Raw genomic sequence first — 24,085 nt, forward strand, 5'->3', positions numbered from 1 at the left:
TCGTAGCGGTAGCGCAACTTCCTCCAGGAATGCATTGGTAATACCAAGGGTTGAGAGAGGAACAGCAGGAGCCGGCCGTACAAACACTCGGTCCAGTCCAATCCTGCCCCCCGCCTTAGATGAATACAGAAGTCCGAGTGAGTATTATAGTTTCAATTGGATACTACAGTTTTGTAGACGAAGGCGGAATACAAAAGTTACTACTTACATTGGCCCCAAATCGCCTGTTGCGCTAAAACCGCGGGTACTATGCCCACAATGAGGTAGCTTGACTTCATACCGGATATGATGAATATTTTCTCATAAAATACACCAATTGATGGCTGCCTAAGGAATTCTCTTCAAGGAGCCGGACAAAATAACTTGGCTTTATACATACTTATGTTGAGAGACGCCTGGGCCGTCAGATGCACAACCATGGTAATCGTAGCGAACGGGTCGACTAAACTTGCCCTTGTTCCTGCATATAAAGATTTAAAAGTATATATATCATGACGCTACGGATAGGCGGCGCGACCCTCGGTAAGGTCTTAAGCAATTAATGGGTTCTGTATGTAGATTTCGAACCGTGGGTTGGTCGAATGAACTTATCACATTGCATAGTCGAATATAGACTCCATTATAGTCGAGTAACCATTTAAATTTCTGTTAGCCTAAATAAGCGATTCCCGCCATTCCGTTGGATTTTGTGCTTAGAGTATGGTTTGGACATAATCGTTTTTGTTCCGGATCATTTGATCCTCGCAACTATTGGGGGTTTGACTCGAAGCCTAAAAGTACGTTTAAGTCGTGATTTCGCTCGGAACCTGACCTCGAGCTCCGTGGGCCTTGACTGCGCGATATTTTAAATCTTTAGATAATCAAAGCAAGGCCTGATTTTTGAGTAGAATTTGAGCAGACGATTGGTCCTGGATGCTGGAGATACATTCTCCGAAGCTTCGCCGATTGTTTGGTATCACCGAATACGCGGATACGGATCAACTTCCCGGAATCCGTTCCGGATGAAATGTTTGCTACAAATTTTGTTTTCTAACTAAGTGCACGTTGAAGCACGAACAGGTTTTAGAGTTTTTTATCGTTTGTATGCCTTGCGGATAATTATAGGAGCAGGGGTTCAGCGGTCGAAGCCGATTTCAAAACCTAGAATGCTGCCAATCATGCATCTGCCAGGATCCCAGGTCGCGAGCACACCTTCGATTCGGGTCGCTCGCTTGCGCTCGGTCTTGGCCAGTATATCCCCATGTAGAAAGTCTTGTTTTTATATCCAAATTTGACTATTCCATTGAAATGGCGACATTGAATCGAAAGAAGTTCAACCGTGTTATATATACGACGGCGAGAAACACCGACACCAATACGCATCTTGCTTCTAATCGGCAGGAATCCAAAAACTTCGCGGGAAATGGTCAGGCTAATGACACTTCCTCCTCGTCAACTGAACGACGGGCCGCGGGACAGGTCAAGCCGAAAGTTGCCAGTTGGCAGAATTCATCAACTCATGCGAATAAAATTTAGTGGTATTGGATTTAGCAATTAAAGCGGGACCATGAATTTCAGGGCTACAGGGCCGATAAATAGATGATATTTGCAAAGGCATGTCCGGACGTCTAGTGCAGTGGCGATGTTCAGCTTTGTACATTAATCACAAATCAGCGAATTGAAAAGTTAGATCTCTTTCTAGGCTATGTTCAGAGGAGCATCCGAGGCCTTTCTACTGCCTTCGGGGACGGATTCTGCGTATGCACGGTATGGGTGGCTGTTAACCGGAATGGTGGTGCGGGCGCGGAGCGAATCGAAAACCAGGATTTCCCGGGGATAGACTATTCATATTTGGGATATCTCAACAATGTAATGTCGTGAAAACTGCCAACAAAATGTCAGGGAAAAATAAAAATTCCTCCGGTGATCAGTCTTTAAAGCAGGGGCACTTAAATTTAATATTTGGAGCCTTTGTAGTTCATGGAAGCTTTGGAATCTTGAAAACGTTAATGAGACAAGCTAGCTAGGTTTGTCAAGGAAGACTAGAAGCAATTATCGATATATCGGCATTCAGGGGCGAACAGGAGTCGGCAGAATTGAACGCTGCCCGCATGCATAATATCTTAAGTATTTTGAGCAATAAAAAAGAATAATAAAATCAGATCTGCAGACTGAGCAAAAATTGCCAAAAGCGGGCTTTATGTGATACAATTTCTAGTCTTACAATAAATCAGAATTGACGGAAAGACCTTTTCAACTATGTCAACCAATTCCAAAGGATCGCGGATTTTTCAGCTTAACTAATGTACTAGAAGCCTCTCATCATGAGACAAGATCATTTTTACCCTATGCTCGATTGTGATTAACTCTAATTCACCTGAGCCACCTTCTTGATCAATCGTTCAATCTTCCAGGTTGAGATCTAGTTGATTCGATTTAAGCATTTTATGAAGTTTGCTAGCCGCGCTCTTGTTCAAATCCCTACCACCGAGTTCTTTGAAGCGCCAAGCATAAGCAAGAGCTCGTTCTGTTCCGTCGATATTAGCAACGGCTTGCTTAAATAAGAGCTTCTATGCCCCCATATTCCATGTTAGATTCCAACGTTTTGATGAACTTTTTTCATTTAATAATTTGGGTTCGAACCTCAGAGATAGTAAGATCGGTATCACCAGCTCGAATCTTTGTCTTCCACCTCATCTGTAAGCTATTCAGCGTTTTTCCATTTTCTGGGAAGAGTTTCGCAAATCCCTCGTATATTTCATTCCAGGCGGCCTTGACTTCATTACCGCCTTGGTCCTTGGTAATCAGGGCATGGAGAGCGGTATCCTGCTCTTCAGTCCAAACTCCTTTCTTGCCTCTGCCATCGCAATTTTCGGTAGCTTGAGCTCGCTTTTCTTGCTTGAGTTTCGTTTTTCGCTTCTTAATTTTGGGAGGTTCGGATTTTTCCGCACTAGGTTCACCTTTAGATGATTTGTTTTCACCCGCTGTCTGAGTCTCACCCAAAGGAGAAGGGGAAGGTGATAATTCGCGTTTCAAAGCCATAGTAGTTTACCGCTCTCAAATTGAAAGTTTTTACTGTTTTAATATAGGTTCTAACTGTGGGGTGGGTATCGAGGTTTAGTGGTTTCTAAATCTTAGGGGTAAAAGTTATTAAGATCTAGATAGACTCATAACTAACTATTTAGTATCTTTGTTGAGCTAGACACTTGGAGAAATTTATAGGTAGCTCTTGAATTTCTGGTTACTGGTTTCTACGGTGTTCCACAATTATGCAATATAATATCAATAACTGCACTTTAGTGAGCTAGGAGTTACCAAGAGCTTCTCAAGGATTTAGTCTTTACTTGAACGCGGCACCAATAACTGAAGGAAAATATAGAATCAAAACATAAGAGTTTGTAGGTATAAAGATTTAATTAAGATGAGGAAAGGACGACCAGGTTGTAAAGTTGAATCATGAATCTAGATATCTTGCTTGTTAAGCTAGGCTTGATCGATTTTGAAAAGGATACGGTATATTGCAGTGTATAACAACCATCTTCCCGCTCCAATATTTGACCGTGGTTTGAGAGTTTGACATCTGCAGGGCCGTATTGTTGCACCGACTCGATGGTATGACCTATAGTGTAGCACGGCCCAAGGCCGCCCTCAGCGGGCAGTTAAACTCCATTAATCACGCGGCAAATCTCCCTTTTTCGATTATGGGCTGCAGCTTTAGCTGCCTATCCGGATGTTGTCCAAAATTATGAGACCGACCTAGCCCGGGCCCTGCCTCCATATTGGTAATATTACTTGAATCTTACTTATTCAAGTGCCCATATTGATGCTGATACTATCAGATTGTATTGAGAACGAAGCGGCGCCGTAGCTATCGGACGAAATTCAGAGTACGATGCATAATTCTAGCTTAAAATGCGAACCTTTTCCTAAAATACTTGGATCGATGAAAAAACTATCATACTACGAAACCAATAACGGATTTTCCAAATCTTAGACATCTGACGATCGATAGTGATACTAAATCATGAAGAAACCCCTATGATATTTAATATTTTAAAAAATCAATTCCACTGCTTTTGAGACGATATACTGAGCCATTTGATGACGTCGGAAATCGTCGCAGGGGCTTTTCAGGAATGCTGGCTGACGAGTTTTATGATTTCGCTCAACAAAGTTGTGGAACGGCTCACCGGCCTCGCTTGATTTTCGAAACTTTGAGACATCTGAAGGAGCTCATGGACCACTTGCCGTCACAATGCATGTCTCGTCGAGTGGGAGCTTAAGAGAGAAAGAATAAAAGAAGTAGAAAACTAAATGTGTGTCACCGCCGTACCAAAGGGGCTCTGTACTATGTGTAATTGTCTAATGGTGGTAGATCAATATTTCTACAGCATTGAGCTTACAATATCAATAACTCAAGGCTGCCACTCTTATATAACTATGAATTTTAGAATCTATGGGAAGGACTAACCCTAGAAAGGATGAATTGTTGGATTCATAGTCGGATATCGTACCGGAGTGTTGCTAAGATAGAGAGTATTAGATTCATCAAGAACAATCATTTCGGCTTATAACTTAAAATCTTATTCTATCAGAGTTTAGAAAGTTTCGAGAACATAACCCTGCCACGATTGTTTAGAGGTGGGAAACCTAGTACTGAGAATAAAACGTTTTTCTCACTGAAACGAACTTTGTGTAATGATTTTGTTTCGTCTCTCGCTTGTGGAACCAAATGTTGGTATTGATCTACTATATTACCGATACTTGCTATTTAGTGTCATATTATCGGGTACTAGATTCTTCCGGCTATTTCTCTCAATCTTATAGAAATAGCAATAAACTTCCAAGGCAGAGGTGAGCGTCCCCCAGACTAACTTCTGATAGGATATCTCAACTCCAAGCTTAGTTAGGGTTGCTTTGAGGTCTCGGGTAGGTAAATTAGGTAGCCTTAGCTGGTTCGTTCACATAGAATTGATTGTTGGACTTATATGTAGATCATCAGTATCAGCCTTAAAACCATCTCTCGTCTATCGAATCGAGATCCCACTCGATGAACTAGGTCCAGGGGAGCCACGCTAGTGTCCATCCAGTAAATTCTAGTATCCACTGGAAGGTTTCTAGGCGTTTTATGTTTAGCAGGGATCGGTCCTTCGGTTCGTTTTCTGCAGGAACCTTTTGGTTTGGAACTAACTTGTCGTACAACAGGGGCAGCCAAAGAGCGGGTAAACTCTACAAACTATCGCCACCAGCTTGGTGTACATAGTTTGCGATTAGAATTTTGAATTCTGTGTCTTCTTAAAAGCACAAGACATGGACGCTCTTTTTCGCCTCATTGTCTATTCCTATCTCTTCTGGTTGCTATCCCTTTGGGTCTCTACCATACACACTCTTTTAATTTCTTGATTTATATTGAGCGGCATATTTTCGCCGTATACGTTCCTTAGAGTGTGACGTCAGTTCTTTATATTATATTCCTAAATCCCTTATTTAGTCGAGACAATCGTATCTTTCACAAGTGTATTTGTATTTCAGAGACCATACGTAACCATTGAGCTTTGGTATGTCTTCAATCAGTTCAGTTCGAATAGCAAGTTTGTAACAAGTTTGGACAAGGCCAATGTTCAACGGCCCTTTCCGAAACCTCTAGATACTATGTAAGTCATCTTATATAGAAGCTTCGAACCTGTCACCGTTTTGTACTTCTTGAAGGATTTTCGTCGGACGCGGCTTTTTATAAAGTTTATGGTGTCTATAATGATATCAGTGCTGACCATATCATTAGACTGGTGCGTAAGACCGGGAAACCCTTTCGTGCTCCACGGTTACTATAACTGGGATTGATCCGACTGCGTCGTTGAATGCTTTGTTGCTATTTGTATCCTGCTAGCTTGAGAGGCTATCGACTGTTAAGCTTCAGATATTGAACTAAGAGGTGAAGTTTGTAGACTTATTTCAAGTTTGTAGTGTCGTCATCGCTGTTGCTTGAACGAGGGTCGAGGAGTAGTTGTGAATATAAAAACCGCCCTCTGCTGTGCAAGATCACGTTCTTGCTTCTTCTTACCACCACCCATAATCTCCTTTCGACCAACCCACAACCACATCTAATTTACTCTCATCGCAAAAATCACCATCAAATCTCCCAAGCCCATTCCATCATTATACGGTCAAGTATTCACGATGAAGGGCGCTAAAGGTATTATTCTTATTGTTTCTCTCCTTTCCAACTGCGTCTCAGTTGGGTTTGCGACTTCGGTCCCCCTTGGCCGCAGGGACACAGTCATCTTGGCTCCTCCCACTGAGGCCATCCATGGCAATCCTACCTGGTCTGAGAAAGACTTGGTTACGGGTCCGGCCTTCGATGCCTCAGAGCCAGATGTTCCTACGTTCACCACGGAGGCTCCTACAAAAATCATTGGCCGTAAGGCCACCCCTAATGCTTCACCTACTTCTACTGTCAGCCCTACTCCTACTGCTTTCACCTCCCGCGAGGGCAAGTTCTCTCGTGATATGTTGAAAATCACGAATGATCTCCGCGCAATCCACGGCTCCCCACCCCTTGTCTGGAATAAGACTCTAGCCACTTACGCGTCTCGCCAAGGGAGAAAGTGTGATTTTCGTCACTCTCATGGACCATATGGTGAGAACCTGGCTGGTGGTGGCCCCATGAACAATCCTGTCTGGTATCAATGGTAGTAAGTGTCTCAGTATCCCAGTTGGCGGTGATGCTTCTATAAAGAATCCAACAAGGTATTGTGTTGGAATATCGATGCTCAGATACTAAAAAATATCTCATCTGTTAGTCTTTACACTGAGGTCAGTAACTACGACTGGAATGAACCTGGCTTTGCGAAAGGTAGGCTTCTACTCTCCTCTCCTACGCTATAGTGATCACGAACTAACGTTTATTTTCTTTCAGACACCGGTCACTTCACCCAACTTGTCTGGAAGTCGTCTAAGCAAATTGGATGTGCTTGGATTGCGGGTTGTTCCAAGTAAGCCACGCCCTATTTAATGTGCTTCTTTCAAGCTAGAAAAGCAGTTGCTGATGCCTGAATAGTTTGGCCTACCAAGTTTGGTGCGAGTATACGCCTGCCGGCAACGTCTCTCCGGTCATTCACTACACCCAAAACGTCGGTCGTGCCAAAAGTAGTATCCCAGAGGCTCCTCCAACATACGATCCTCTTTACAAATGATCAACTTTTCTAGTCCCGTGTCTTATCTCCGGCAGAAAGGGCACTTTGGCTTGATGTTTCTTTCCCTCTTTTATACACTGATTACACGTCTACTTTTTCTTGGACTATATGTGTCTAAGATTTATGTATTCTTATTATTATGGCTCTATCTTCAATTTGATAATAGTAACAATGGGGCTCCCTTATCGTGTTTTTTCAAATAACTGACTTTGCTTCTGTGTCTACACCCTCTAAGGAATACCCTTTCTATTATGCACATCTTTACGCCCTTCCTCCTCTGCAGGATCGGGTTCTGTTTACTCCTATCTTGTATTGTCTGGAGCTTGAATCTGCGTTGTTAGAATTCTATCGACTATGATATGCTAAGCGCCTTATTCCTTGTACCTTCTTACCGCAGTTGTACTTCGTATTCAAGTTATGAATAGAGGAAATTGAATCGAGTGCAAACCTAGCAGATCCACAGACTGTGTATCTCACGATATCTTGCCCTTATTGTAGGCTTTGAAATCTGGAATTGTCGGTCGTGATATGGCGGTGCTCGATACCCCTGAGTGTATCACGTCTGCAATACCAGACTACTTGATAATATGGCAATCTCCGGCCGGGGAGGTCCGTAGAGATCCCAGATATCGTATAATGGCCAGAAATCATGTGAGCTTTTGAATGTTTGTCCTTGACGGTACTCTGGGAATATGCTTCAACAGCTCACATTGATAGGTAGAGACATCCTCTACTATTGCTCATGTATTCCTGCGGTTTAGGAGATTTGAATTGAATCGTCCCCTTCCAGTCTTGTGGCCAGACCTTTTTCTTTCAATGTAATATACTAAGTGAAAAGATGATGCAAAGGAGACGGAATGTAGTCTTAGGGTCTTGTAGCTACTGACGTCACCTCAATTTTCTTGTGATAGAACGCTGTGTTGACGGTCAATCTACGTTCTCATGTCAACGCTCTGTGTACTGTATAGCTCAGCAACGTGAGTTGTGCTCCCTCATCCCGTCTCCCAGAATTAAACACCAGCTAAACTCAAACGTATCCATCGCGTCTTCACCTCTTTTACCAACCCTCCCGTCTCACCTGCCACAAGACGATCACGCACTATCGTACTACCCTTACTGGCTACCCCCCTGCTTGTAGGCGCCATGGAGGAGGAATCTACTCCAACAAAGGCCTGGGTCCAGATCACCATCACAGCTGATAACGATTTGATATCAGCAGTGACTTCAGTGCTGTATTTCTGGTTTCATTTCTTACTTTGGTTCCTGCCTCCTTTCCAAGACAAGATCCATATTCTCATTGGCCTAGAGAAAAGCTGCCCCGACGGTTTGAAACATTTCTCAGCGCTCCCCAATTACACCGTCAATTTGTTCGCCCAGAACGGTCAACCTAACACCATCGGCCTCTCACAAAAGGAAGATACAAGAATGTTCATACGGAAGGCGTACCAGAGATACTTACACCGGAAGTATTCTGAGACAAATCAACACGATATGCCCTTCTCAATTAATGACGATGGAGTAATTCAAAAGGTATTCGAGTGGCGGACCCTTAAGCAACGAAGCGGATCCTCAATCTACAATGCTCTTCAGAACTGTACCTTGAAGAACTTGGAAACATCGATATCACTCATACTGGTATGGCAACTCTGCAAAGACTTTGGAACTTTCAGTTTCCCTTGGACGGACAACGACATCGATTCTAGTACCTGGCGACAGTTAGTAGAATACTCCTTTTTCGGTAGCGATCGAAGTTGGTCTCCAATCTCTTTTAAGAAGCCGATAGAAGAACTAGGTATTTGTGAGATCAGAAACAGGATCGCGGTTCTTGGGGAAAGCATTGGTTGGTCTCCGGATATCGATGAAGAAATCCCGGATTCTGAAGAAATCGTTGCATTCAGGCAAGAAGTCGAGGTCACTTGCTTCTTTTGCTATGATCAAAAGCCAATGTGGCAAATTTGCGTTCTTCACTGTGAACACGCTAGCTGTCTTGATTGCATCAAACGAAATTACCAGATGTGTCTGAAAGATACAAGCCGATTACCCCCAACCTGTTGCAAGAAATACCCGCTCATTTACACAAGCGTTGCGGCCGATAGTATCGCTGAAATCTACAAACTCGCCCGATGGATTGCTACCGGAAGCAACCCTTCCCCTCTTGGAAGATGTTACAACTGCGACAAGGATATTTGGCCTGGGGCTGAATGTGGAGATATTGGTTTCTGTATCTCTTGCGAAAAGAGAACGTGCTTGAGATGTAATATCAAGTGGCACGATTTTGCAAGAGTTGACTGTCGACTTGGACAACTTGGTGGCTTTGTCGCTATGATTGCTGCTAATAAGTGGGCCCAGTGTTATCGATGTGGCCTTGTGGTTGAACGCAGAGACGGCTGTGCGCATATTAAGTGTCGTTGTGGAGCCGATTTCTGCTACTATTGTGGTGGAAAGTGGCCGAGATGTCCATGCAGAACGGACGGGAAAAAGGCAGAAGTTAACACTAGACGCGATCAACCTTCTGAAGATAGTGGAGAAAGATACACGAAGCGATTGAGGGCTAAGCATCACTCAAGGGCCTTTACCACCGATAAGAAGTTTAAGGAGGTTGCGGATGCGTTGCAGTTACTCAGGATTATAAAGACGTACCAGGCAAACGTTGTTAGGGAGATAGGTAATCTGAGAAAAATATTACTTATTTTGAGAGAGCAGGAAGAGGACAATCTTGAGTATGATCATGTCAGCGCCGTGTTGAATGAATATATGGAAGGGATGATGGAGACTTGGGCATTGGATGGAGCGTTGATATAAGACCGGTACTGACTTTCATCGTTTGATTTTATAGGCTTCATCTTCACGAGATTCCAAACCAGGGTAATGTACATAGCACCAAACTCCCTAATTCTTCGGTGGGCGCCTCCTTTAAAGAACCTTTGTCCCTCTGATTTTATGGTTCTTGTCGATTCACAGATCTAAAGCAACAACATTGGAAAGAGACAGGGCTGCATTCCTGGAACTACTAGCATGAGGACAGGAGGCGATTGAAACTTACTTTAATCGGAATAAAACTCTCCACTTACTTATTTCTGCTGATTATTCAAGTATCGGTTCGTGTAGATACCTGTGACTAAGACCGCTACGGAATGAATTCGCTGTTAAGTAGAGTAATATATGTACCTCAGGCGGTACTATTGGCTATCTGGAAGCCTTTATGGGGCCTGGCATCTGGGTGCCGTCGCGTTTGGAGTTAGTCACTACATAGCTATAGCTGATCGAGCAGCGAATACTCATTGCCTTCGACTAATACGTTCCATCCTCCCGACGCGACCATAATCCGATGCACGTGCGTTGGCTCTGTTGGATTAGTCAAAAGATTCCGTATTTGGGCTTATCCTAATTTGGGCGAAAGTCCAAGGCTAATCCAAATTAAGATATTCATCAATCAGTTTGGCTTGGCTTTGACAGGGGCGTTGGCAGTCAAATAAAACTACGATCGTGCGGTGCATCATAATTCCAATCTGTGGTTCCTATCCTCAAAAAGGTCCGCTTCTTCAAACCGAGATTTTGGCTAACCTGACCCCCGGACGAGCAACTTGAGCAATTCGTGATCGCGAGAGAATGCTTTTCCCCCGATCGTATCCCATTGGCGGGGAAAGATTTCGAAACAACGAAACGAGCAGCGAACACTGCAGTGACGGATCCTGCAGGGCTGCCTTGGCGAGGCAAGTCGCCCTTTGGAATACCATCACAAGACTCAACCTTGAAGCGATCTAGTAACTAGGGCGGGGAGTTCAGATCTAGAGTTGGATATCTCGCAATCGGGGATCCTGCTCAATTTTCGAACTTGGAGCTAACGAAGCTATATAAGGATCTCACTACCGTCCTTCGAGAGCTTTCTTCCAATCGGTGCCGGAACCTCAAAGGCCCTCTGGACGGTACCGTAAGCGCAGGTTAAGGCGGCGAACCAGCTGGCAGCTAGTGCAGTATTGATTGCATTGGATTCCCTGGCAGACCATCTAGGTCCGATTCTCACATCATAGAGAGCAATTTCTTTTTAGTCACTTAGCTTCGATTACTCGCCAGCCCAAATCAAAATTTCGACCGCATCGACTGCGGCATCAGCACCGCAGCACCAGCAGCATTAGTTCAAGATGGAGATCATCGACCTTACCATTGATTTTGAGGAGGAAACGGCATCGCGAAGGCAGCAAGACAGGCAAAGCAAGGAGCTAGAACCGATATTACTCCATGATTCTGACGAGGCTGTCTCGTCACCTGTCAGGCAAACGCCAGTGAAGCTGCCGATGTTAACGCCATCAACTAATTCGCCCAAGTCAACCCCGGGAAACAGCAACACAAAGAAACCAAAAAGCACGGGAAAGAAGATAGCTTCGATTCACACGGGATGGAGAGCTGGGATAATTTTTGAGGAAGTTGAGACGAAAACCTCGGTTCTGACACCTAAGGAGCAAAAGAAGCAACAGAAGGAGATAGAGGAAAGGGACATTGGAAACAGAATTCAAAAGCTTGCGGAGAGTGTTGGCTGGAAACAACCCCACCGCAACGACAACCGAAAGACAAGAAAGAATTCAACGGCGACACCATATCTATACAATGAGGAACGTCTAGCCACTTGCGATATATGTGGCGAAAAGGCACACATATTCGAGGTGACAAAACTAAAATGCAAGCATCGACACTGCAAATCCTGTCTGCAGCTGAATTTCTTGATGGTGATAAACGACCCCAGTGCGTGGCCGGCAAAATGTTGCAAGCCTCTAGAACAGGATTTGGCCTCGAATACGCTTTCCGAAGAGGAGTTCCAAAGATACTTGGACGTGAAAAGGGAAAAGGAACAAACTTCGTCAACGAACTGCTTCAAATGCAGCCGGCCTATCCCCAGCATCAACGTTATCGGAAGTAGCACTGCATTTTGTGCCAAGTGCGAGAGGATAACTTGTGTCCATTGCACGAAAGCGATGCACGAAGGTGCCTGCCTCCTGGATCCAGAAACGGAGAAGCTGCTCAATATGGCACAAGGAAAGAAGTGGAGCAAGTGTCCAAAATGCTCGAATATGGTGGAACGAAATACAGGTTGCAATTCAATGATGTGCCGGTGAGTCTTTACAACGATGTCCCAACCGTTATGCATACGAAGGCACTATGGATACTGATTAAGAGCTTTATATATAGTTGCGGAATGAATTTTTGTTACAAATGTGGCCGCGAAATGAGTACTTGTAGCTCTAGAGGCGGATGCAATCAAATCGCTTTCCAATCAGGCATGTGGCAGAACCAAGCACCTCATCAGCCAATGCAAATAAACCCAGATATGATCAATGGCTACCGAGAACGATCGATCAAAGAAGAAGACCAGCTAAGGATGCAGCGCGAGTCTATGGCACATGAGAACGCGAAAGCGGTTGGGAAACAGCAGGTGGTATCGGAAATTGTCGCGCTCCGGGCTAAGTTGGAGAATAAGCCCGATAAAAGAAGCAGCAGCAGCCCCAACCCGAAGAAATCATCAGCATCAACCACTCCCGCAGAGAAGAAGACGCAAATGGGGATGGAGGGCTATAGACAATCATTCCCAGCGCTTATGAAGGTATTCGAGGAATCCAAAGCTCAGAAAGCCTCGCCTCCACCGCAATATCCATCCCCATCGCAACCTCAACCACCACCATTAGAACCATTAAGTTTAATAGAGAGATATCGGAAATCTTACCCATCTCTTATGAAAAATTATATACCAGGCCATGCTCCCCAGGTTTCGGCTACTCAACAGCGGCCCCAAGATCCTGCTTCGTCTATTTCGACGAGGGCGAATGGAAACACACAACTTCCAACAGGCGAGTTCGTACTTACCACTCCACAGCCGAACCCATTTCTTCCAACATACGATTTCCGCAATTATCATTTTAATTTTTTGGACGAGGAAGACCTGCTCGGTGGCTTTCCCGGCTCTTTTATCTAAATTTTACCTTGTCTATTTTCAAATCTCACTATAGCTTATTAATATACAGAAATGTCTCCCAATTCTAACCGAATTCACAGTTTATTACTGCATGCATACTTTCTCCCTCTCTCATTTTCTCCTTTATTCTGTATTCTTTGTTCTTTGCCTCTTATTCTTTATTTTTTTTTTTTTTTTGATTTTTACTTTTTATGCTTTAGGCAAAATATTTTTATTTTTTCTAGTAGGTTTCCATGGAGGATTTGGTCTAGCATAGTGGGTTTTGGGAGTTTAACTAAATCTTGGGGTTCATTATTATCATGTTGGTGCATATACATACCTTTTCGACAGGCTTGGCCTTTTATCTCATCTGCATTTCATATTTGGATTCCAAGGATTTTGTACAAACTGGTTATGTTACTTTAGATCCCATAACTATCGGTGTATTGATTCCCTGGAAACTCTCTAGCAAGACTGTGAAACAACTCGTCATTGCGGGCAGGGACCTCTCGAATTGAATTGGGCGGATACTTGATCCTGAGACTCACAATTGCAAATATCCTGAGATGGGTATCGGTAGTCCACTGGACAGCAAACAGAGAAACCGTCAAGTGCAAATTTGCGTCGCGAGTGTAGCTAATGTGGAGGCCCGCACGGTTTCTCCAGCAAGTCCCCGCATGTACCCAAATGTCATGTCTCTGACCACAAAAAGCTACGACCCGCAGGCTGTCAACTTTAGCCATCGACGTGTTCGCAGCAAATACACCCAATGACAAAGAGTGCCTGAACATACCAATCTTGCCACCTGCAGCTGCAGGCTAACTTAATCGACGCCTGATTGGTCAACCAGCCATCGCGATCCAGGCGTGTTGGCCAGGTCAGTCAGTCCTGTTGTCGGCCAATGTGAAGACGCCTCGAAACGAAAAATTATCGCATGGACGAACGAGATTTAGGTCCACGATGTTCACCGACCATAATCGGCCAGCCCTCATAAAAGGCTGAGAAGGTTCGAGTGCTTCCCCCGCCCGGCGAAGAAACTAGACTTGACTGCAACTCGATCGAGATCCTTACCTTTTTATATATCCTTTCTTACCTTTTGTGCCTTTGCGCATATATTTTCTTTCATCATGATGATCGAATCCCCTCTTTCCGAGGCCATCGCCGCCCAGATTTCAGAGATATCTATGTCGAAGTCACACGGTCATGGTGACGCCGACTTTGAGTTCGCAGTTCGCTTACTGCAGGAGGACCTCAGAACGCTTCAACAAAAGGAGTCTGATCCGCGTGTGCCCCGCAGTTCTAGGCGGGGAGGCCGCCCCGATGTAGCAGCATCTTCAGGTCGCGACCGAAGGAGACCTTCCAACGACTTGCCACGTAGAACGACTCAGGACTCGGTCAAGCAAGCACAGATCAGGTCAGATCGTGAGCTCGCCGAGGCGCTGGAGCGTGGCGAAGACCCTTTCGCTTGGCCTAGGGGAACGTCCACGACGTCAAACATCCAAGATGAGCAGGAAAACAACTCTGAGGCGGGTCCCAACAGTCGTAAAGTCACGAGAACCTCTAGCAAAGCTGCTGGGCGTGCACTGCCCAGAGGGCCGTTGTTCGGGACCCCCCCAAGTAAGTTACCTTTGTGGAAGCATTTATGACAAACCAGCTAAAATTGTCCGACCCCTGGCTGTAGCTTCGCCAACAACAAAGAAAGCGCCTTCACAAAAAAGTAACGGTACCTCACAAACGTCACCAGAAAAAAATAAAGCTACAAATCGAAAAGGAATACCCCCGCCTAGACCGCCGAAGACCAAGTTTGTCGTAGTAGGATCTTCTAAAAAAAAACCAAGTTTAAAGGGGAAAGGCTCCGCTGTCAACCAACAACATCGAGATCCAGAACAAGAAATCTCAGAACTCAAAGATATCCTCCAAGCTCTAGCCGCAAGTATAGGATGGACTCAGGATTGGGAAGAGGATGCGCCAACAACTTCAGCTTCGGCATCCCTCAAACGATACAAAGAAGAACTTTCCTCTATTTGCAACATATGTAACGAAACTTACCAGAATTACGCCGTATTCACCCTAAAATGCAAACACAGGTACTGCGTGGAATGCCTAAGAGATCACATCCTCCATGCCTTTGGCCAACCTGGCAGTGAGCTCCCTCGATGTTGCGGCGAGGCGCTTCCATTGACCTACGCCGGCGAGGTTCTCATGGAAAGCGAACTAAATCAGCTGATGGACCGGCGAGACGCCCAGGAGTCTTCGAAACAAATCTCATGCGTGGGTTGTAAGAAAGATCTTCTACAAGGCAGTATAAAGGATAACTCGGCATACTGTATCGACTGTGCCAAATTCACCTGCATACATTGTGCGAAGGACTTGCATGACGGAATATGTCCAGAGGACAAGGACATGGCGATGCTGTTGGAAACGGCGAAGAATGAAGGTTGGAGTAAATGTGGCAAGTGTAACCATTTGGTTGAGCTCACAATAGGGTGTTTTCATATGACTTGTCGGTATGTGATGACTACACTGTCCTTTTACCGTCAACCTTTTTTCTTTTTTCTGAAAGCATAAACATTAAACGCTAACACTGCTGGAACTAGTTGCGGTCATCAATTTTGCTATTTATGCGGCGTGGAATGGAAAACTTGTGGTTGCCCGTCGTCTTCTGAACACAGCGTGTTGGGACGTATCAGGGAAGCAACAGGTAAGGGCGCAGAGTTATTACGGCAAGGTTGGGAAAATTCGAAGGCATATGTTTTAAGCAAAGAGCAACTCGATGCGTTCAAAGAACAGGCCATGGAATACCATCGTGAAAAAATGGATCTCAGGCAGTCATTGCATCGCCTCAGGGAGGAAAAACAGTTGGAGCGGCAAATTGCGGAACAAATCATCCTGCTTCGGACAGAGATTTTGGAGTTTCAAGGACAAGTTGATCATGCGGAAATGAATCGGAAAAGGCGGCAGATGAAGGAACTAGAGGACGGCAAGGCTTTAGGAGAAAAGATTGTAGCGAAGGGACTCAAGACAGCGGCGGTGAATAAGGCAAAGAAACCGAGCAAGAAAGGGAAGGAAAGAGCGAGAGATGTAGAAGGCGGTGACACAAAAGTTATCATGGCAAAGATCATGAACTATGTTAACACTTAGCACGGTGAACCGGTTTGGGATGGACAAGCGGATATTCTTTGACTAGGTTTATGACAAGATTCCTGTTCAAGCTTTAGGGTTCATGCCTCTTTCATTTAACCTGTTGCTGTATAGTTTAGCAGCTGCACAGTTCTTTTGTTAAGTAGGATTTATATTAGCTATATGTGCGCATTATAATGTTCGTTAGCTAAGCGATGGTGGCTCCGTTAAATTTGCATCCAGTAATAGGTACTTTATTGTACTTTAGTCGTGGCAGGTTTGAATACTATAGCATAGCTACCGCTAGATCCAGCCTTTTATTTCTAGCTCTAGCGCAAAATCCTAATGGACCGCGCGAATTAGGAGCCCAATTAAAAACACCGCTGAGAGATATGTTCACTGTATCGATATGGCTACATTCGATGCACGCAAATACTACCAACAGTCATTTGGCCCTGGCGGTTTTAAAAATGCATAAATGCACGATCGATTGGTTATACGAAAAGGCAGTTCAGTTTGGTTTCGAGGGTATATGTTGGCATGTTGGCGTAAAGTCTCGCGAGACTCGTCAGATCCTTTAGTTGGTCGAGATCGATCTTCCATACATGTAATTTCTAGAAGCGCTATATAACTTTATAACTGTATCATTTCAGGCTAGCTAACCCATAAGGGATCAATCATGCCGCGAAGGCTTAGCCGAATAACTGTCATGTCAAACAGAAGCGGCACATGCATGGAGGTTTTCAAACCCCCTGCCTCAAATCTATACTGCCTACAACAACAAATCTGTAATGTTGTGTTTTTTCCAACGGTGAGTTTCATATATTTTAGACTGCTCGTATACAAAGGTTGGTTGACTAGCAAACCAATTTGGCCGGAATCTTGAAATCACAGAGAACAAAACGGCCGAAGAGGAACGATTTCTTTGCTCTTACAGTAGACAAATCTTCATCTTCAGCAATTCTGGTATCCAGGGTGTATTTATTACAGGTAATATATCCGTATGTGCTTACTACACCAAACCTAATTCTTGTCGTCGTTATCTTCGTTGTACCCTCATCAAACCTCAGAACGCGGGTGTGAGCAACCGGCTTGTTCAACCATTCGACGAAAATGAGGCCGGCTTCAATAAATCGGGTTATCCCTTCCCTATTGCTCTTTCTTCTTGCTGTCAACGCCCTTCCGAGCGGTGAACGCCAAGACGACGCTCCCCCAGAGGGAGATCTAGACGTCTCTAAGGTTAAAGTTACTGCTGGTGGCTTTCGTAAGACTCTAGATAAGCTATTCGATGACCTTGGGGGGACGGGGGATAATGGAGCCCCGAAATCCGTTCAAACCCGCGAGATCAAAGCCCCCGGACCAGCAACATTCCACGCATTTGAGGCTAGTAAGCGAAGTGGGTTCGGCCTAGCCAAGGGTTATGATCCTTCGGACACATATCTGAAGTCTCGAGCTCCAGATATCAAGCTCCCGGAGAAACGGGATCTTGAGTCCAAGGATATTGAGCGGAGGGATCCGGGAACCGATCGTGTAGAGAGGCGAGGAACAGGACCAAGCGCCGATGAAGAAAGCTACAAGAATGTTAAAAGAAGTAGTGAAAGCCAAGAGATGAAGGCTAAACTCCGAGCTAGGGCTGAGGTAGAACGTGAGAAGGAGGAATATGAGAGCGCAAAACGTAAATGGGAAGAGCGATCGGCCCACAACAAGAAAGTTAGACATCATAATATGAAACGTCTCTTCCAACACGGCTCGCCATTCCAAGAGTATCATAATACCGTTCCTATCTCCGCTTATGCCGCTGATGACGGTTCCTTCGGACACGCTCTTCCAGGGGTTCGTAGAAGCCCCATAGACAACACAGGAAAAGTGCAGAAACGGTCTCTGGACACTTCCACTCTTGAGGGGGAACTGAAACGTCGCAAGCTGATTAAAGCTCGTCTCCAGGAGCTTGGTTATGCCCCTAATGATGATGAAAACCCCAAGTCCACTGATCAGGCCGAGAAATTGAAGAAACGGGGTGAGGGCTCTGACGCTACATTCAGTAAATGGAATCGTTCGCCCCTTGCCAAAAGAGACATATCACACCATATCGCATGCCCCGGTACGGGTCTTATGTCCGCCTATGGCAACGTCCTTTTTAACTCAAATAACTATTTCACTTTGACGGCAATATTTAGAGCCGCCTGCTTCGGTTGTGATTGTAGGGCAACTGCTACTGGGTTCCATATGGGGCCTCGACAGGAAGGTGGCTGTACTATACGACTCGTGGAAAACTGTCAAATGGCTGGATGTCGGTGTCTAGACACCTATAGTACATCGGATCCGGTTTTGATCAACAAGCCTCAATGGGAAGCAGCCAGCAAAAACACCCCTGCCACCTATAGCGATGTTACATACAATCCTCAAACGAAGACCACATACAGTGATAAGTACGCTGCTGCTGCTCATATTAATGAGGTGACATTTGATGGGTTTTCTAAGGTGAAACGCCATCTTCAAACCCCGAATTCTTCTCATGTAGGCGAATTGTTCGCCGGGAACAAGAGGAGCGCTACAAGTGAAGCTAGCGAAGAATTGGTTAGTAGAATATCCTAAGAGACCTCCACAACATCAATAAGAGGAGATAGAGAGAGAGAGTCTAACCGGTATAAATAGGCGCACAACGTTGTGGGTTAGCTAGTAACCACAGGGGGGTTGATGAGGGGAGAGAATTCTCAGTACAAATTATGTTTATACCTCTTGATTTTTAATATTGCCTAATATAACCAGACATCTTGTTGTGTTCTCTAGATGTGATCTCATTTGTGTTTCAATGGGTGTCTTTGAATATGTAGGTCCCAGCACTAGCTTTATGGGATATTCATTCTTCATGCAGTTTAACGTTTTCGTCGTTGGTGTGCGTTCCATGTAACTGCTTCTTAATTTCAGTTTCCTTTATTTATTTCAAGTCAGAATGTATATAATCAGGTGCAAGAAGAGATCATCAAATAAGTCCAATCGTGAAATCTGTCCTTAAATGACGTCGTCCTCGTGAAGATAGCGGCATGCATACATATGCATATATGTATGTATCTCGTCGGAAGAGAATGGCTAGATTATGTGTTGAGATGTGTCTTTTTATTAGGACTTCCTAAAAGGGTAAGGGAGTCATCAACCCAGCCACCAATCAGAGGACATTCCGACAGCCTTTCATGACGTGGGTTTGTCCCTTGACTCTGATCAGCAGGTCAGTCGGCTCGACACTGTGTTCTGTCAACCCAACTCTGCCTACTCAAGTCAGTACTTAACCTCCTGCACAGTACAACTAAACATCTTCATGGTTTTTTTATTTTAATTTTATAAGCATAATCAGTATACTTATGAGCAAATATTTGTAGCGACTTGCGACGCCGTACTCTAGCATGAGTTCACCACTTCTCAAACCGGCGGACGGTAAGAACGGCGATGAGTTCAGGGGTGGACGCAACCTCAGCATTTCCGCTGGAACGTCTAGGAGCATTACAGCATCGCCGCTCTCACCTCAACCTAGCGAAATTCTTTCAATACGGCGTCGCCAGCGACTTAAATGGCAGAGATATTCCGCCGGGGCCTGTGCTCTGGTGAGCTGGTATGTTCATTCTGTTGTGGTTTGTACGGGGGATCAGTCTGTCCGGACCAGAACTAACTTCGGGTGCATAGTCTGTCCGCTGGATCAATTCTATTGTATTCGCTTTATACTCCACTGTTTCAACGTCATTTGCACTATAGTCAAATGCAAATTAACGCTATAGCTATTGCCGCCGAACTCGGAATGTATCTCTTGGTCCCGATCTTCGGTTGGATTTGTGACAACTACGGCCCTGATCGACTTTCTATTGTATCAATTTTCCTATTCGTTCCCGGATATCTCTCGGCGGCTTACTGTTACAATAACCAACTCCCGTACATGGCTATGTTCTTTTCGTTCTTGCTTATCGGTAGCGGAACCGTTAGCATGTACCTAACGGGGATTACAACTTGTGCGAAAAATTTCACCAAGAAGCGCGGTCTAGCACTGGCGGTCCCAATCAGTGCTTTTGGGCTGAGTCCATTGTGGATGAGCCAAGTCGCAAATTCTTTCTTCCTAAAGGACAGTGATGATGGGAGTGGGACGAAGGAACTAGATATTAATAGGATATATACCTTTTTCGCCGTGTATCTCCTTGCGATTGGATTACTCGGATCTTTCTTCCTCAAGATTTATCCTGATCCAGATTTAGATGAAATTACCCTTCGAGGCGAAACTGCACCCTTATTGACATCGTCACCGACCGCAGCCGAACATGTCGAGTACGGTGCCGCCGTCTTGTCAAACGATCCTAACGATATACCCCCCGCCGTTAAGCGAAGACTCCTTAACGACGATACTAGAAACTTTCTATCCGATCCTACTATGTGGTGGTTTGCTGCAGGTGTCTTCCTTACTGCTGGGCCTGGCGAGAGCTTCATCAACAATATGGGGGCTTTGATAAAGACAATTCAACCAGTTTCAAGGTCGCTAGGAAGTCCGACTGGAGATGAGACAGCTACCCATGTTGGAATTATTGCCGTAACATCGACGGTCGCTCGGCTATTTTCAGGCTTTCTCTCAGATTACCTTGGCCCGCCGGTCGAACCTGCTCCTGTTCGCGATGAGCAAGAAAGCAAGCGATTTCGTATTTCCCGGATCATGCTTATCATCATTTTTGCCGGGTTTATGCAGGTAGCGTATCTCATTTTATCATCAGGATACATTCAGCTACATCCACAACAGTTTTACGTTATATCTTCACTCATCGGAATCGGTTATGGCGCGGTATTCACACTCTCGCCAACCATTGTCTCCGTTGTCTGGGGTGTCGAGAACTTAGCAACAAATTGGGGTATTATAGCGATGTTACCTGCCGGTGGTGCTTCTGTCTTTGGCTTCTTGTTTGCAGCAGTTTATGATTCCGAGGCCAAACGCCAAAATAGCGGGGAGCATGGGCTCGGAGATGGATTATGCTTTGGGTTGCATTGTTACCAGAAAAGCTTCGCAGGTATGGCAGCCAGCTGCATGCTTGCGATGGTACTTTGGGCATGGGGATGGAGAGGTCGGGGCGGCTGGGTAGCCCGTGGCGTAAGTGTTTGAGTGATACCCGTCTTTTGGTTGATATGGAGGTGTTTTTGCTATGTGCTTTTGAACGGTTTTTTGGGAGATCAGATTGCGTCTACGACTCATTTTATTTTTATGACATATGGGCGGAGGGGGTTAGGTGTACTACTACTTGCTTATATCCTCATCTAGGCTCCTGTTGATGCCATTCTGCACAATGTTGGGGATACATAGCCATTTGCTTAAGTTTGTTGGGGATAAACCTTGTGATTCTTTTTTTTGCATTTTGATGGATTGCATACCGGGGACATTTGGTCTTTTTTAGATTGTAGTACTAGTTTTAAACGACTTTAGCTGTACGGTACGTGTTTTTTTTTTTTTTTTAACAGTCAAATTTGCTCTCTACCGGGTTCAGTCTTCATAATTTTCCTTTCAAGTTCGCAGCTCGCTATTGCAAATAGACTTGGACATACATTTTTATTAACGCGAGTGCTCAAGTACGAGAGGCAAAATTTACAATACAGATAAGGGACGCGAAGGTTATTTCTGTGCAATAACATATCGATGCTATAGTTCTACTTAATTGCTTGTGCCAATATACTCAGAATTCAATACAGAATGATTGATATTCATCAGTACATTTAAGCTGGGAACGATTCAACTGCTTAAAGATAACGTGCACATTCTGTGAAGCTAGTCGATTTATCGTATAGCAGTTTTAACTTTACGATATATTATCATACCTACAATAACAAAGATATTCATCAAATCGAGCAACCGGCCTTTGGTTTCCGAATTCCACAACCAACTGACCTGAACGGATCTTATGTCCTTCCTGATCAATTAAAAAAAATACGCCTAGTCCATCTCGACTCTCTTAAATTTAAATAATTCAGTAGGAGGAAATCTTGGTGGGTATGATGGCTGTACAATCAAAGGGCGAACCGCAATCTATTAAAAACAGATATTCATGTTAGATATACGCAACGCTACTTTCTCATAAGGGTTAATGGTATTCCGTACCGGCTTTTCCTCACCGTCTTCGAAGGAAACGACCCAACCGATACCGTTCCCATCTGCCTTGATGATGCTAAATATTCAATCCACTGATCAGCTTCTGGAATATCCTAAGGTCCATAACAAACCCGTGATATTAGAGATGGATAGGCTGGAATCCTTACGTGTAACCTCCCTGGGCCTGCTTTTCAATTTTCCATGGGGTTGGCGGTGGCTCATCTGTCAAGACGGCGTACAAACGATGGTCATGGACTGCGGTAGGAGCCCCGTGACATTTGAGAATATACTCATTATCTTTTACTTGGTCGATCTGCCAAATCTAGATAGTACGAGAAAGTCATGAAATCAGTATTACATTGTTCCCTTCCAAAAGCTCGAGGATCCTAAGATATGGATCGTAGCTAGGTATATAGATTCAAGGAGAATATGAATATAAGTAGAACTAGCTTGGTATATGGTTTATTACGTACTGTATTTGGCCCAGTCTCAGATGGTGGGAGGGCATAAACGGGCTTTGGGCGAAGGGATCTATCTTCGCGAGAGTTTCTGCCGACGGTGAGATCGTCAACTGTGGTGATTGAGTAAAGTCCTGAAGATAGTTGTTCTTCCATTGTGATGGTTATAAACTAGTATACCGATACGAAAAGTACGTATATATAGATATGATTGATATTTCAATATTTGATCGATGAAAAGAGATGGATGGAGCTGTTCGCAACGTTGTGGATATTCAAAAGAGAATGAATCTGATTATTGACAGTGAATGACCATCCAATTTATAGACTTCAATTGATCAAGACTGAAGGGAATTAGCTATGTCTTCCCAGTATATACGCATAGTTGATACTCCGATCTCGCCTTGAGGCCTCAGCCATCGACATCGATATCCTCTGGCTCTGTAATTGTAACTCTGTATACGTATACATGTAGCATTCCAGACGTACATGCATGGCTACGGCTATGAGATCCGATTGGCAGGCCGTGTAGTCTTGGCGCGCAGATCGATCTACAGTGAGGGGTAGATATTATTGACCACTGAGAGCAAAGAATGGGACGGGATCCCGGGAACGATCCGCGCCCAGTGCAGTAGTACGGATTCTTTGTGACGCTGCATTGACGCCCTTCACTAGCTGGTACTAGCGCTGTCTAAATAACTCAACATGATTTTCTTGATATTGTCTCTCTCGTTAGGTTTCCAGCTCTAGATCTTCGAGTTTCGTGTATTGAAGAATTTCGAATCGGATTTTAACCTATTTAACTAGCGCTAGCGTACATCGTGCGGAGGATTTATGAAATATAACAAGCGATGCACATTTATGACCCACGATGGTCAAATTGATGTAATGGCTAGCTAGCGTCATATATGTGTTTGAGAACCAATGGGCATTATTTATGAGGTAGATTCGGCATGCCCTGTTTTATATGCATGGTTTGCAACGTTTGTGCAATTGCGATATATAACCACAATGGCCACGCGAATCGGGTTTCTATAATGTCCATATAAGCTATATAAGTATTTATACATAGCTAAGTATATATGTACTTAAGTACTTATATTACGTGCTTGCATCGGAATATATAAATCAGGATTGTCGTACATCGGGACAAGTCAACTCCCGTTAACCGCCCACAAAATGGCTGTTGTACCAATTGATTATTTTGCCTTGAGTGCTTCGTCATTTGAGGAGTATGATATCTCCTTTATAGATCTCTTACCTAAGTTATACCGGTATTGTCATA

The 24,085-nt window shown here is 44.5% G+C and overlaps 9 protein-coding genes across 9 annotated transcripts; 7 read left to right on the plus strand and 2 right to left on the minus strand.

The window, feature by feature from the left end:
* Positions 1 to 2,381: 2,381 nt before the first annotated feature.
* Positions 2,382 to 3,021, minus strand: AOL_s00215g740 (uncharacterized protein; the record flags this gene model as incomplete). Its single annotated transcript, XM_011129942.1, has 2 exons — positions 2,382 to 2,549; positions 2,623 to 3,021. The coding sequence occupies 2 exons, from the start codon at positions 3,019 to 3,021 to the stop codon at positions 2,382 to 2,384; spliced, it is 567 nt and encodes a 188-aa protein (XP_011128244.1).
* Positions 3,022 to 6,156: 3,135 nt separating this feature from the next.
* On the plus strand, positions 6,157 to 7,172 carry AOL_s00215g741 (uncharacterized protein; the record flags this gene model as incomplete). Its single annotated transcript, XM_011129943.1, has 4 exons — positions 6,157 to 6,671; positions 6,780 to 6,832; positions 6,896 to 6,971; positions 7,037 to 7,172. 4 exons carry the CDS (start codon positions 6,157 to 6,159, stop codon positions 7,170 to 7,172), a joined length of 780 nt encoding a protein of 259 aa, XP_011128245.1.
* Positions 7,173 to 8,315: 1,143 nt separating this feature from the next.
* AOL_s00215g742 (uncharacterized protein) lies at positions 8,316 to 9,974 on the plus strand (the record flags this gene model as incomplete). The annotated part of the gene is made up of 1 exon (XM_011129944.1): positions 8,316 to 9,974. One exon carries the CDS (start codon positions 8,316 to 8,318, stop codon positions 9,972 to 9,974), a length of 1,659 nt encoding a protein of 552 aa, XP_011128246.1.
* Positions 9,975 to 11,314: 1,340 nt separating this feature from the next.
* AOL_s00215g743 (uncharacterized protein) lies at positions 11,315 to 12,283 on the plus strand (the record flags this gene model as incomplete). The annotated part of the gene is made up of 1 exon (XM_011129945.1): positions 11,315 to 12,283. One exon carries the CDS (start codon positions 11,315 to 11,317, stop codon positions 12,281 to 12,283), a length of 969 nt encoding a protein of 322 aa, XP_011128247.1.
* A 110-nt stretch (positions 12,284 to 12,393) lies between these two features.
* AOL_s00215g744 (uncharacterized protein) lies at positions 12,394 to 13,137 on the plus strand (the record flags this gene model as incomplete). Its single annotated transcript, XM_011129946.1, has 1 exon — positions 12,394 to 13,137. The coding sequence occupies one exon, from the start codon at positions 12,394 to 12,396 to the stop codon at positions 13,135 to 13,137; it is 744 nt and encodes a 247-aa protein (XP_011128248.1).
* Positions 13,138 to 14,243: 1,106 nt separating this feature from the next.
* Positions 14,244 to 16,257, plus strand: AOL_s00215g745 (uncharacterized protein; the record flags this gene model as incomplete). Its single annotated transcript, XM_011129947.1, has 3 exons — positions 14,244 to 14,733; positions 14,969 to 15,623; positions 15,714 to 16,257. 3 exons carry the CDS (start codon positions 14,244 to 14,246, stop codon positions 16,255 to 16,257), a joined length of 1,689 nt encoding a protein of 562 aa, XP_011128249.1.
* A 1,092-nt stretch (positions 16,258 to 17,349) lies between these two features.
* On the plus strand, positions 17,350 to 18,831 carry AOL_s00215g746 (uncharacterized protein; the record flags this gene model as incomplete). The annotated part of the gene is made up of 1 exon (XM_011129948.1): positions 17,350 to 18,831. One exon carries the CDS (start codon positions 17,350 to 17,352, stop codon positions 18,829 to 18,831), a length of 1,482 nt encoding a protein of 493 aa, XP_011128250.1.
* Positions 18,832 to 19,637: 806 nt separating this feature from the next.
* Positions 19,638 to 21,364, plus strand: AOL_s00215g747 (uncharacterized protein; the record flags this gene model as incomplete). Its single annotated transcript, XM_011129949.1, has 2 exons — positions 19,638 to 19,843; positions 19,915 to 21,364. 2 exons carry the CDS (start codon positions 19,638 to 19,640, stop codon positions 21,362 to 21,364), a joined length of 1,656 nt encoding a protein of 551 aa, XP_011128251.1.
* An 822-nt stretch (positions 21,365 to 22,186) lies between these two features.
* On the minus strand, positions 22,187 to 22,956 carry AOL_s00215g748 (uncharacterized protein; the record flags this gene model as incomplete). Its single annotated transcript, XM_011129950.1, has 4 exons — positions 22,187 to 22,279; positions 22,352 to 22,418; positions 22,510 to 22,664; positions 22,816 to 22,956. 4 exons carry the CDS (start codon positions 22,954 to 22,956, stop codon positions 22,187 to 22,189), a joined length of 456 nt encoding a protein of 151 aa, XP_011128252.1.
* Positions 22,957 to 24,085: the final 1,129 nt, after the last annotated feature.

Source organism: Orbilia oligospora, assembly GCF_000225545.1.
Source record: "Orbilia oligospora ATCC 24927 unplaced genomic scaffold scaffold00215, whole genome shotgun sequence".
Taxonomy (NCBI): domain Eukaryota; kingdom Fungi; phylum Ascomycota; class Orbiliomycetes; order Orbiliales; family Orbiliaceae; genus Orbilia; species Orbilia oligospora.